This window comes from Hydra viridissima, unplaced genomic scaffold (genome assembly GCF_058129835.1).
Source record: "Hydra viridissima isolate aposymbiotic clone 2 unplaced genomic scaffold, HvirCarnegie_v1 scaffold_3, whole genome shotgun sequence".
Lineage (NCBI taxonomy): Eukaryota > Metazoa > Cnidaria > Hydrozoa > Anthoathecata > Hydridae > Hydra > Hydra viridissima.
Window position 1 is genome coordinate 2,473,492 of NW_028324302.1, and position 14,472 is coordinate 2,487,963.

The window sequence follows — 14,472 nt, forward strand, 5'->3', positions numbered from 1 at the left end:
AAATTATTTATAAGCAATACTGACGATAACGAAAGAAATCAACGTTACGAGGCAATGAGATCTACGTTAAAAATGTAAAAACATCGTGCGTGACGTGCAAATGCACGTAAACTACGTCAACGAAATTGAAATGATTAAGAAAAAATAAACCTTCTTTGAAAATCTTTACATCCTCTGTTCCACGCGGTGATCCTTGATCTAGTTTAAAATCGTTAACATTGTTTGCATGAATTGCAAAACGCTGCTCCTAACCATGTAAAAAACGGAGGAATTAACAAATTTGTTAACGAATGCTACCTAATTAAAGTTTAAAAAAACTTAACTCACCTGAGTTATATGAGTAACGTGCTGAGGAATTTGAAATGATGACCTGTCACCAAATAGAACTGTGTTTAAGTGGTACTGAGAACGACTTTCATTGGACGAGAAAATATGGAGCACGTCATCCTTCTTAGAGGTACCGGTGAGATTTTTCTTTTCTACAAAAATTTATTGTTAATCAGTTAAGCAATTTAACAAATAACATATCTCATAAAACTTGCTTAAAACTTGCTGAAATGTAATCTAAATGAAGTCTATAAACTACAAAAAGTACTGTTCGGTGACTTTCTCAATTTTAAAATGCTGTTTGTAGGTCTATTATGACCTTTTTTTTAATTTTTTCTACACTTTTTTATATTTAAATTATTATTGATTGAAGTCTAATTGCATCTGGAGTGGTGATTGAATTCTAATTGCATGTGGAGTGGTGAACTTTCGAATGCAACTTAAATGTTACCAAGAATATTTTTTAAAAAACGTTATTTTTACACATCTCGATGGCATTTTACGCAGTCATCCAACTCTACCTGCACATAAAGTGCATCTTTTTATGAAGTCTTGCTGTCGTATCTGAATAAGTTCAATCTGTTTTGAACTTGATTTATTTGTACTCTTCAGATTGACGAAAACATACCTTCTAATTAAATATTCAACACAAAACATTTACAAATATTTTCGGAAAAACATCAATCATTCGACAAAATCTTCAAAAATTTCAAAAGTCAATCAGTCAGCACATCTTCACTCGCAATATTTAAATTAGATTTTTCCCCTCAGGGAGTTGTTTTTTTTGTCCGAAGTTTGATGAATTTCCGGTGCAAAATTCCACATAACTTTATAAAAGCAACTTTACAAAAAATTTTAAAAAGATTTTTAGATTCTCATTTAAAAATCTTTATAAAAAACACATTCATAAGAAGCTAACTTATCATTATGATGACAACTTTTTTTTATAAGTGCAGTTTACGATAGCTTCCAAAGCTACTATTCTACTATTTTTTCACATAATAGTATTTACTAAACTTTTATAGAAAAAAAACAAATGATTGCATGCGTTGCAACGCTTTTATTTCGTGTATGGAACTACACCAAAACTCAAAGAGCATTTTAAATGCCGGAAGTATCTAAAAGCAAATACAATTGCAAGGCAAAGAAATTTAATGATGGCGAAATAAATTAACGTTTACGCCTATTAATATGATGGGAATATTTCGTGGTCTAATGTGATCGTGCATGTATACTACTTTCTCACGATAATTTATATTCGTGCAATGATTTGAACTAATTCTTTATAAATATGAGTCGCAGCCTTGTGATGCATAATTTTTTTCCAATGCCGTTGTGCGTCGTCATTCAAGAATGCTAATGATCGTGCATGTCGTGCTGCCGTTCAAAAGGACGCCCTTATTTATTTCATTCTGCTGTATAGTATTATACCATGCATGTAACCTTGTTGCATAGCGCTCTTCAGTATTTCATGAAACATGCGTCTATAGATTTAAATCTAATTCTCTAAATACGAAAAAGATAGAAAAAGATAAAAATTCATAAACAGTTCAATAAATACAACTTCTTGTTAAGAAGAAAAGAATTACCTCTTGTGCTCCGACGAGTTCTAATTCTTTGGACTAAAATTAACACGAATTGGAATAAAAATATTTTCTTAAAAAAAGAAATTTCGAAAACTTTCACATTTATCACCGTTTTAATCTTTAAGAAACGGTACTTTTCTTGAAACTTGATATTCAAAAATATTCAACACACCTTTTTTTGGCTTGTGTTGCTTAGTAACCGAACTTTTTTTTTTGTCTAAATTATAAAAAAAATCCAAAAAACAAAACATTTTTCATTTCTGATTTTTAACTTTAAATCAACTAAAAATTGTGAAGAGGTTATCAACTGTCAAAATCAAAAGGATGTCAACAATCAGGAAGAGGAGGATATCAACTTTCAAAAAGAGGTTGTCAACAGTCAAAAAGAGGTTGTCAGCAGTCAGGTTGAAAAAGCGGTTAAGAGCACCAAAAGAAAGTTGAGGTCATTTTAAAAAATAGCACACATACACCGAATATTATCGTATGCAGTAGGAATCGGAAAAAAAGATGAATGGCTGTCGAAGATATTCGGATTTTGAGAGTAGTACCAACGTGAGTCTAAAAGGTATGAGGCTTCAGGATTCTCAGGATAAACGTGATTTTTCTTTCCAAGAGTCGCGTAAGGCACAAATAACTACAAAACAAGAAAAAATTTTTAAAACCATTGAACAAACTTCTGTAAAATGTTTAAGAAAAGATTTAATGTTCAAAAAATTAAATATTTTAAAAACAACAACAACAACAACAACAACAACAACAACAACAACAACAACAACAACAAGAAAATTACAAAGAAGATAATAATAAAATGAACCTGAACTTTTTTAGGCAAACCAAACAAGTATGGAGAAGATTGATAAAAAAACTTGTCTCGATTAAAATTTGTGCCAGATTTAAAAAATGGATCTTCTGGATTGCGATGATAAATGCGTCCAATCACCCTTTTTTGTGGAACAAGGTTTTGAACAGATTTTATCTTCGGTAATACACTTAAGAACACCGATGATAAAGATCTGCTATGTGGCTTCTTCTGAGATGCATTTTCTGAAAAAAGAAAAAAAAACAGAAAATGTTTTCAATTAATTATTTTTACTATAACAAAAAGGCCTCGAAAACGAAAGCTTTCCAAAGAGAATTGTTGTAAAGAAGCACACGCTTAGGGTCACATTTAAAATGCTCCAATCTTCTTTGTAATAAAATTATGAATTTAAACCTTACTTAATACATGAGTAAATTTTATAAAGATTTATTGCAACATTTAAATCTTATTCGTTTAAAATCATGTCTTGGAATTATGAACAGAAACGTGATCAAAACTCAGTTTGTGAAGTGCTGTGGCACTTTAAGTCCAATCATAACACAGGGATTCTGCTGAATTTATGTTGAGAAAATTATACGTCATCAAGACGATGACGAATGAAGGTTTTTGAACATTTTAAACAAAACATTCTTTTTGTGTTTCTTTAATGTGTAATAGATTATTTATTTAAAAATTAATATAATTAGAGGTTAATGTATTTATAGGTTAATATAAGCATAAATAAAAAAAAAATTAAAATGAAAAAATAAAACAAAACAAAAAAAAAAAGAACACCCAACGGCCATATTCTTACTCTCTAAAGTTTCTCTCATCAAAGCCTTTTGTCTTAGTTTTTTGATTTTCCTCAACAGAGTGTGTAAAGTCTTTGATATTTCACTTTTAGAAATTCCCGCGTGCTTTTGATGATGTTTTTTTTTAGCGCTATCACCTAATTCTCTTCCCATCAAAATATTAGAAAGGCGAAGGAGGTTAGTTATTAAGTCTGAACTGCTTTCCAAGGAATCTTTACCAGTATCAAACCTGTGCTTCGTAAACTGATCTAACTCATTATATTGATGCTTGCTCATTTCATTGTAACCAGCTAAAGCTGCCATATCATGTTGCAACTGTGTAAAGTCTAAAAACATATGTATACTTCTGATGGCTTTTAAAATAAATATTTAAACTTTGCAACTTAAACATGCATGATCGTACTTTCGTCACCCGTCAATTTTTCATGCCACCAGTAATCGAACCTTCATGAACCACAATGTCATCACTGCACACAATCTATTACTACATCTATCATGCAAATGTATCTCAAGCATGACCTAATAAGAAAATGTCAAATCCAAGTAGATTTTTCTCAATCCAAAAACTAATAAGATAAAATGCTGATAGACATTTAAACGATTCCTCAATTCAATATCATTAGTTGTGAAGTTTAACAACATATATTATATATTAATGTTAAAATTAAAGAAATACAAATGTAAAAAAAGTAAATACTCATTTCATGCAGTTTAATGTTTATTAGTACATAGAGTTTGACAACCAATATAGAGTATTAAAGTAAGTATCAATTCTGAAATTACTATCCTATAGCATATAAAAGCACATACTGTATACTTGACATGATACCATGATTTACCCTCTATATCTGACATGATGTACAAATATTTTCATGATTTTTCCTTTAGATATTTTTTAGATTATGGGGATCCCACACACCAAAACTCTAAAAGCTGGACCAAATTTCTCAACAATTTTTATGGCGGTACGCAATGGGAAGATTATCCCAGCGCGATTTTTAAATATATAATGGTGAACAGCAAAATAAAGAATATTTAAAATCTTCGGCCAATATACGTTGAGAAATCAAACTATTTGCACATGCCATGCAGATTATTTTACTGTAAAGTTTTCTAACAATAAACCCTGCTATATATCCAACCATAGCTTCCTTACCTACGTAGAGACTGATAAAAGATAAGCTAATAATACTGATAAAAGATAAGAAAATATTTATAGGCAAAAAAAATTATTAGCAAATAACATGATATTTTGTTTCATGCTGATATTCTTTTTTCACCATTTTATAAAGTAAACACTATAGAGTGGAAAAAAATATAACTTATGAAAAACATTGTAATTAAACAGAGTAAATTTTTTGTGCGTGTTTAAAGGTAGAACCCATGTTTATTAAAGAGGTAGATATTTTTAATAACAATAAACAATGGTGGCTTTTTACCTACAGCACTTTGAAACTCTGCATTTTGAAAACCTGTATTCTGTTGTTTTGTATTTTGAAAGCCCTGATTTTGGAAGCCAGTATTTTGATTTCCTGTTTTATCTAAAGTTCCTGATGCAAAAAGGTTGTCAAGAGATGCTAAATAAATATAAAGGAACTTTTAGCAAAAAATTAAAAATAAACTAAAACAAAATATACCAGCTTTAAATAAAAATTGTAAAGAGGTGAAGAGGGAAAGAGAGTTTCAAAATGAGGTATTTATCACAAAAAATTTGAGTGACAGTCTTTAGGTTACTTAAAAAAAAATTTAAAAAATCTTTTTTTTTTCCAGGATAACAAATGATTTAAGGAAGTGTGAAGAACAAAATAAACTCAAGGAATTAAAATTTCATCATTTGCAAATGTGAAAATCTGTTTTTTTTTTGTTTTTTTTTTGTTTTTTTTTTTTAAATCACAAAAAAACCACTTACCACCACTCGCTTGAAGGCGTTGTGCAGTCAATAACCCCAACGCCAAAAGGTTTGCAGGAGACAAGGCTAAATGCAGATTTTAACTACTTCAAAAACATCAACAGCTCATTTCATACTCTTTGATGAAAACTATTTTATGAAATCAACAATTTATTTATCTTCTTTAAGATAAAGTTTTACAGTTAAAAGAATATTCACCATAAATATACCTGAATTTTGAACGCCAGCCAACAGTCCAGAAGGCAAAACATTTAGGTTACCAGAAGCTGAATAAACATTTGAATTGTAAACTATTTGTTAAGAATACTTGATAAAATAGACAGAGAAAGAAATTAAGAGTAAAACAACAAAACTTCATACAAATAAAAGAATTCTTGATAAACCTATTTAAAATACTTTCAGTCAGGAGAATATGTTAAAAAATTTGCAATTTCTTTAATTTATTTTGAAAGGTTCTTTTTAAAAAAGTTCTAGGTAAAAAAACTCTTGAGTTTGGTGGTAAGTTACTTTTTGTAATAATGTCATTTCTGGTAAACAGATTTTCAAAAAAAATCACTTAGTGTAACAGTTATTGGCATTATTTTTCTCCGCCAAATTAACAAATTAAAAACATTTAACAATAAAGCTATTTCTACTATTAACTCTAAACTTTAAAAAAACTTATTTTATATAATTCAAGGTATATTTATAATTCATTTTGGAGTTTTTGATTGACACTACTGTCCATAATTATTCAAATGACATAAAGATTTGAAATTAAGAAGCTTAACCCTTTCATTACTGTGCAAAACCAGGGTAAAAATATCAAATATTACCACTACAGCTTTAAACCTAAATATTTAAAAAACTACTGAATATTATGAAATGAAATTGATGATTCAATATTTGCTACAAAAGCAACAAACTACTGAAGACACAAGAATCACTCTGACTAGTAAATGAAATATACTTGATTAAGAACTTTTTGTAAATTACAAATAGTATGAATAGTTCCTGAGATGAGAGAGAAAAAAAATTTTTTGAAAATGTTAATTTGAAGATTCAAAATCAAAACACTTAGAATTAGTTTTTAATGAACAAAGGAGTATGGGTAAAGTTTGAAGGTATACTAATTGAAGTTTATTAGCTTTAATTACAGATAAAAATATTAAATTACCTGTTGATACATCTTGAGCTGTTCCTCCTAATGCTGCCATATTACCTATTCCAGTTGATACAACTTGAGCTGTTTCTCCTAATGCTGCCATATTACCTATTCCAGTTCCTCCATTCTGCCTATCCAACCCACTTGGATTATTAACACCATTTATGACATCTGGTTTAGCAAAACCTGTTCCAGAAGCAACTGTATTGTACAAACTGCTTAATCCACTTCCTGCTGCAAAGTAAAACAAATTCTTGCATATAAAAAAAAACTGAAATATGAAAAATGTTTTTTATAAGGATTTCACTTGAATAATGAAAACAATAAAAAAAAAACCTGCAATTTTTTCATTAAACTAAAGTACCCAAGAAGCCAAGAGATTTGTATATAATTAACTTTATCTTATTTTTTAGTGATCAGTAGTCATTTTTGTGACTTTGCTTGACTGCTAGACAAAAAAATAATTTTGACAGAACTTAAAGTAGCAGTTAAATTGCAAGCAAGAATTCTGCAGAGGATAGTTTATTTAAAAAGAAAATCCCTTCCTTCTTAAAATAAATCCTCCATGTTTTTTTTTTTGTTTTTTTTTACATTAAGTATTTTGATGAAAAGAACACCAAGTTGAAGCAAGAAAACAAAAGAGGGTAGGATCTTTTTAAGAACAAAACTTTCAAAGAAATTTATTGTCAACCTATCTTCAAATTAAACTGTTTTTTTTAAATAAACTAAATGATCAGTGTTCTTAAGAAAATAGAAACTTATGAAATATGTTTATATTTTACACTACTTATTTTTTTAATGTTGGGAAAATACAATATTTAGTTTTACACTTAATATTTTGAGCAAAAAAATGCATTTGTTTAATTAAAGAAATATATTAGGAAACGCTGATCACATACCACTAACTGGTGCTTGTTCTCCAACTGAATTATGTATTTTTTCAACTTGTTCTATTTGTACAGTAGCAAAATCTGGTACAACATGGTCACCCTGTGGCCCTAAAAAATTAAAAGAATAGCATAAATTTTTCAATTGAATCATGATACTGCAAATGAATTTCCCACTATATTTATTAATTAGCTAAACTGATGGCTTTTTTTTTATCTTTTTTATAATGAAATGTCTGATCACCTCCATATAAAAAAAAAAAAAAAAAAAAAAAACGGAAGAAAACTTACCAACTGGAGTTCTGGACAGAAATTCTCCTTTTATTGGTCGAGACATTATACCATTTGGAAGTCTCATTCCAACACTGCATCCACTACTACCAGCCACCTGGACACAAACTGCTTGAATAAAGTATGCCTTACCACCACTCAACTTTATTAAAGGAGATGTCTGTTCTTCAGGGTATCTATACATGTTTTATCGCTAGTTATTATTTTAATATTGAATTTTTTTCTATCATTTAAGAAACTTGTCTTATAATTCATAAACAAAATAGTTTATAAGTGTGGTAACTATAGGTATGATTTAAAGCTGTAAAATTACAAAATACTTTTTCTACGGAAGTTAATTTTGTTAATGAAAGTTCATTCGAAAATACACAAAAGCTTTCAATCAATCAAACTCTTTTATCACTTAATTAAAAGCATCTGTTTATAAAATTATACTTCATATAATTTGTATTTTTGCTTAATATTACATTTTTTATCAATCATTTTTTTTATTGCATTATTAATTAAAGATTTACTTGTCCCATTGATTATGCATTGACCATCTTCTTTGAGAAATGATTTTTCTTAAGTGTTGCTTGCTTTCATCTGGACTCATGTAAACATCACATGCATCATCACAAGAGCTAAAAAATTTGTCTCTATCATTAGTAATCAAATAATGTAAAATTTAATCAATAGGAGATTTTAAATTTATTGCATAAGATTATTTTCAGATAAAAAAATATTTGTGAGTGATTATGAACACCTGTTTTAAATGTAGAAGTAATGGTAATACAATCAATATTAGTTAAATATTGAATATACTATCATTACTTCAATAAAGTATTAAAAAGATTTTTAACAATACACTAACCTAAAAAATGTGTATTCCCCATCCATTGGGGATATAAGCCAACCCCAAATCATTTGTCCAACATTGTTGCCTATTTTCTGTCCAGCATCCATTAATGGTAAACCAAACACTTGGTCTGGCTCAGCAGGATATCGTACAGAGTGATAAAGGGCACCCATTAAAGATTCTTTTAATGCTTTATCCTGGTAAATTTCGTCAAAAATCCACAAGTTTACACCTGGGTGAGCTAAAGTCAAAAATACAGAATTATATTTTATGAAATAATTTCACAAAAAAATACTTAATGAATAAGAACTACATTCTTATTTACTCTTATATTCCCAACTATACTCACGCAATAAACTGTTTTCCATTTTATCCAGCAAACTTCTTCCAGGGAAAGTATTTGAATCGTCAAAATCATTACTTTCAAAACCAATACGCCCATATCTGTCACTTCCAAAAATATTATTGCCTAGTCCTCCATTTTGATATCTATCAAATCCAAAGTAGCTTTTCTTAAAGCCATTATTTTCAAAACTGTGTCTATTCATAACATTTGTTTGTGCTGGGAACAATATCTGATGATTAACTTTAACAATATCCTTTTTCAAGCTTTTGTAGTATTTCAATTCTTGCTTCTCTCTTTCTTGTCTTTGTGCTGTTTTTGAATTGAACATATTTCCTTTACTCCATTTATGAGGCTTTAATGAACTTTTTGAACTTTTTTGTTTTTTATGTTTTTTTTTATTCTTTGACTTTGAAGCAGATAGTTTTGCTGGGTGAATAACATGACTTTTTCTTTCAACAGGCTTTCGACGTAAATCATAAATAATTATTTTTGCATATTCATTGCCCTTAGAAAAATCTAGCACAACCTTTCCTTGGCTACTATATTTGTGTTTCATTTCAATGGCCTGATTGTCATTTATGACTAAACTTTTATCTCGACCACTATAATATGCTACCCCATCATCCTCATCTGCTATTAAATTTTGTGCAAAATTTTCAACATTTCTTATGTCTGCCTTCAGCTCCTCACCAACATTAATAATTCCAACATGATGGTCAGTATCATCATATTGAAAAGAGTCTTCATAATCAGGATTTTCACCATATTTTTCCTTTATTTTTTTAAACTCAGCATTTGAAGGTGCATAAAAACCATCATCATCACTGGTTAAATTTTTGAACTGGTTAAAACTTATATTCTTCAATTCATTTTCTGAGATTGGAGCTGGAATGAACTCAGGTTTCTCATTGATAGTTGCTGTAACATTATTAACTTGTGATAAATGATTTTCAGAGTTTACTAGCTTGCTTTTTACATCAGAGTTTACAGCATCTATGAAATTATTACTGTTTTCTTTTGGTATGTTTAAAACATTACTAAAAGCTTCAACATTTAGATTTACTGATTTAAGATCACTTGAAACCTTGTTAACACTTTCTTCCAATAGATTACTTTCTAAAGAGTACATAATAATATTTCATGATAAAAAAACCATAACAAATAAATATATATATATATATATATATATGTATGTGTGTATGTATGTATGTATGTATGTATGTATGTATGTATGTATGTATGTATGTATGTATGTATGTATGTATGTATGTATGTATGTATGTATGTATGTATGTATGTATGTATGTATGTATGTATGTATGTATGTATGTAGGTATGTATGTATGTATGTATGTATGCATATATGCATGTATCCATCCATGCATGTATGGATATACATACATATATATATATATATATATATATATATATATATATATATATATATATATATATATATATGTATATATATATATATATATATATATATATATATATATATATATATATATATATATATATATATTATACCTATATATTATACCTATATATTATAATATATGTATATATAATAATATATACTATATATAACTATATATACTACATAAAGTATATTTATATACTATATATATATATATATATATATATATATATATATATATATATATATATATATATATATATATATATATATATATATATATATATTATAAATATCCTTTGCTAAACATCAAATTTCAAATAAAAAAGTAAAAGTAGTGTAAACTAAAGTCAGTCAAAAAAAAGTTTAAAAATGGAAAACAAAACTTTAACTTAAAATATACGGCAATCTTTCTTTACCACTATTAGCATGTAGACCATTCTCCCCAAAAAGCAGCTTTTGAACATTTGTGTCTTGCAAAAAAAGCTCATGTGCACGCCTAGGAATTTGCACTCTTGTATTTGGGATAATACTTTCAACAGGGGAAAGATTTTCCAAAGCTCCTAAGAATAAAAACTAACTTAACACAAACAATAAATGTATTAATCAAAAAATATATATCTAAATGCAAATTGCACATTTTGATTATAAAATGGCATTATACCTTTCAAAGCAGTTTGGTATAACTTTCTCTTTGGAACAAGATGAGTTTTGTCTCGTTTCTCTGGCAAAATTTTAGCAAAATTTTATTAGGATATTAACTCTTAAAATGTTCAAATGATGAAAATGATAAAATAATGGGTAATGATAAAATAATGGGCACCAATAAAATCATTTTTTAATTATCTCTTTAAAAACTTCTTCGTTTAAGAACAAGCACATTATTGCAGGTTTTTAAATCTAAATGTCATAAACGATATTTAAATCTAAAAACCTGGCTGGTAGCTTCACTTTATTTAGCTTACAGTCAATACTGTCACCTGGCAAAAAGGCACTGTAATTATATTGACAAAAAGTTACTTTTAATTTCTAACTCTATAAAAAATATTGTAAATAAGCACTTTTTTGCCAATCATATTCATTGAAGCAAAAATGATGATGTCATTGTATGTCATTAAAATGACAATCATTATCATTACCCAATGGGTTTGATGGATACCTAAATATATATATGAAAAGTCATATACCTGAAGCATCAAGTGCTGGAGCATGAGAAAGAAGTAAACTTTTGTTTTTTAACAAAAGCTCAGGTTTTTTTAATGACGCATCCTCATTTAGTGTTACAAAAGACTGTGGGAATGTAACTGCAAGATAAGAACACAAACATTGTTAAAAGATCTTACTAAATTACAAAAATAGCAATAGAAATAATGGTTACAAAATGGATACTTTGTAACTAAATGAAAAGCAGCTTAATAATAAATTGATGAACCTTTCATGCGAAAATATTCAATGTTTACAAAAGAATTAAAACCTTTTTTTTTAAAGAAATAATCTCTTAAAATTTCACAACTGCTTAAAGGAACAAAAAAATACATGAATAAAAAAACCAATAGGAAACCATCAAAACATCCAAGTGTGTATATGCATGCTACATATATGCATGTATGTGTATATGGTGTGTATATGCATGCTACATACCAGCTGGTTTTAGTACAATAGTTATAAATGTATTTACTGCATGTTACTTACCAATTCTAACAGGACTTAGCAAATAATTTGGTATGGGTCTCAAGAGCTTTCCATCAGGTAAACGTACACCGACTGATAAATGATCTTCTCCCTTTGTATCTGACATAAGAGCTTCTATATAGTAACCGTGTTCTCCTTGTAAATCTATAGTTTTAGAAGTTTGCTGGGCAGGATACCTGTAATGATTTGTTTTACAAAGTAACAATTTTCCCAGTAAGGATTTTAAAAAAAAAAGTTAATTATTGGATTGGTCAATAACATGTTTTGTTTTTTTCTTTTTACAAATGAAAAAAAAAAATGATGAAATTTGAAAGCTATTTTTTCAGTACTTTATCTTAATAATCAAAACAGAAAAAAAAAATTTTTTTTTGTTTTAAAAAATGGTAAATTTTTTTTTAGAGAAAGAAAGAATGCAGTTCAGGAAAAGTATGAGGAGAAAATTAATTTCCAAGATTTTGTTCTGGTGATTTTAATCTTAAAGGTACAGAAGAACAGTTCAAGTTTGATGACGACAATATAGAGATTAATAACCACCATTACACAATACTTGGGATTACTAAAAAACTTGTCTAAAAATTGAGCTTTAAAACAACTTGGATACATAAGCAAGCATGCCTCATGATCTCAAATAAATTCACCTCTTAAAGCACATTATCAGTCTGCATTAATCTCCTAAGTTGTAACACTGAAGCAAATGATCTATTTTTAAAATATATAACAGGTATTGAGAAATTCAACATCAAATCAAAAATGTTGTTGAGTAAGCCTGATTTACCAAGTCAAATCACTTTAGAAGGAGATATTCATTGAAGGAGTATTAAGCTGTTAATCAGGTGGAATTTTAATGGCATTGTGTATCTTAAGTTCTTCCTCATAAACAAAACAACTAACTAGTAAGTGAGTCATCTCCAATTAAAAAAAATTTGGGAAAACCACATTCAAGCTTGAGCAATTCTGCAAAATCACATTCAGAAAAAATAATTGAAGCTTGAATGGGATGTATTAGCAGATCTGGTGCTATCAAACTGTCATTTATTTGTTCCTTCCAAACAGTTTAAATCATAAGACTTTTACTGCAGATGATGTTTCAGAAAACTTGGGAAAGATTATTAACTGATATAGATAAAAACTTCCATAAGAAATGAGTCATGAGATTCCTTGAAAGATATCAAAAGGTCTTTAATTTAAAATATGACTTACTAGCTAACTCAATATAAAGGTTTTTAAAAAAGCATACTTGTCCCATTCATTATGTCTGCTCCAGTCATCCTGAGCAATAATAATTTTCTTATTTTTAGGGTCATCATCTTGGCTTATGTATATTTCACAGCTGTCATCACATGAGCTGTAAAATATGTATTTGCCACTTTGTGGAGCAAGAAACCATCCAAGAATTCTTTGGCCATATTGATCTCCAACATTTTTAGGTGCATCAAACTCTTCTAAATTTCCACGTGTGTTAGGGTGTGCAGGAAAATTTGGATTAGCAGTAAGAGCTTCTATGCCACTTTTAGAAGACGGCTGCAAAGAGAAAACCTCTCGTAGTAACCCATGAGAAGCTGCAGAAAAATAATTCAAATAATTTGAAACAAGCAACAGCAACATTTTTTCTTTTGACATCACTTCAAATAATTACATCCATAATTCTACATATACATATACAGCAATCTACTAAATGTTTCATAAAAACTTACATAACTATATTATATTTACCATAGACTAATAATATCAATACAGAATTTGTAATTTTTGGCAAGTAATTGTCACTTTAAATGTAGTATTGCAGCTATTGTATATATATAAATTAAATTAAAAGAACTATCTTTCGCAAAAACCAAAATTTTTGTGATGAAGAAATATTGTAATCACCTTTATCCACAGTACGTCGCATTCGTTTCTTTTTAACTAAAAACAAATTTAAAAAAAAATTAACTTTAACACTTTACTAAGTTCTAACAAAAACTCTTAAAAAAAAATTTAAGAGTTTTTGTTGGAAATTTTAACAAAAGAATCTCACTTTAAAAAGCTAAGCAAAATTTAGAAAAAACAGTTTTCACTAAATAAACTTTCATTAATAACTTTTATATATTTAAGCAATTTACTGAAATAACACAAAAGATTACTAATGGATTAAATATGGTTTTATAAAGATATATCACTTATTAGAGATATAAGAAAAGTGTGCTAATTAAGAAAGTAAGCATAACAATCAACATTTTACTGAAGGTATTACCTTTTTTTAACTTATGCCTGCTAGATGAAGTATTCTTTGCATGAAATACATGATGTCTTTTGAGAGTTGTAGAATTTAGATGAAAAATATTTCCTAAATAAATTCCCAAAAAAAACACAATAGAAAGAAAAACATACACAATTTAATATCAATAAAAATTTATTAATATTAAATATTTCCTATATATA

The 14,472-nt window shown here is 28.1% G+C and overlaps 1 protein-coding gene across 17 annotated transcripts in view; it reads right to left on the reverse strand.

The window, feature by feature from the left end:
• LOC145201928 (uncharacterized) overlaps positions 1-14,472 on the reverse strand; it is a 45,438-nt gene that overhangs the window by 12,318 nt on the left and 18,648 nt on the right. For 8 of the 17 annotated variants that reach the window (XM_090082503.1, XM_090082502.1, XM_090082499.1 and 5 more), the window contains 23 exons: positions 14,285-14,377; positions 13,921-13,956; positions 13,289-13,610; positions 12,052-12,227; positions 11,547-11,663; positions 11,024-11,083; positions 10,779-10,922; positions 8,943-10,055; positions 8,609-8,834; positions 8,271-8,378; positions 7,756-7,931; positions 7,477-7,575; positions 6,590-6,811; positions 5,643-5,699; positions 5,434-5,499; positions 4,964-5,101; positions 3,527-3,850; positions 2,728-2,957; positions 2,382-2,547; positions 2,086-2,130; positions 1,917-1,949; positions 328-479; positions 151-247 (listed from right to left, as the gene is read on the reverse strand). In XM_090082503.1, coding sequence (XP_089938629.1) covers positions 151-247; positions 328-479; positions 1,917-1,949; positions 2,086-2,130; positions 2,382-2,547; positions 2,728-2,957; positions 3,527-3,850; positions 4,964-5,101; positions 5,434-5,499; positions 5,643-5,699; positions 6,590-6,811; positions 7,477-7,575; positions 7,756-7,931; positions 8,271-8,378; positions 8,609-8,834; positions 8,943-10,055; positions 10,779-10,922; positions 11,024-11,083; positions 11,547-11,663; positions 12,052-12,227; positions 13,289-13,610; positions 13,921-13,956; positions 14,285-14,377 — 4,200 coding nt within the window. Of the gene's footprint in view, positions 1-150; positions 248-327; positions 480-1,508; positions 1,834-1,916; positions 1,950-2,085; positions 2,131-2,381; positions 2,548-2,727; positions 2,958-3,526; positions 3,851-3,927; positions 4,044-4,963; positions 5,102-5,433; positions 5,500-5,642; positions 5,700-6,589; positions 6,812-7,476; positions 7,576-7,755; positions 7,932-8,270; positions 8,379-8,608; positions 8,835-8,942; positions 10,056-10,778; positions 10,923-11,023; positions 11,084-11,546; positions 11,664-12,051; positions 12,228-13,288; positions 13,611-13,920; positions 13,957-14,284; positions 14,378-14,472 lie in introns of those variants that run through there. The other 9 variants (XR_016450923.1, XM_090082497.1, XM_090082496.1 and 6 more) reach the window with 9 other exon arrangements.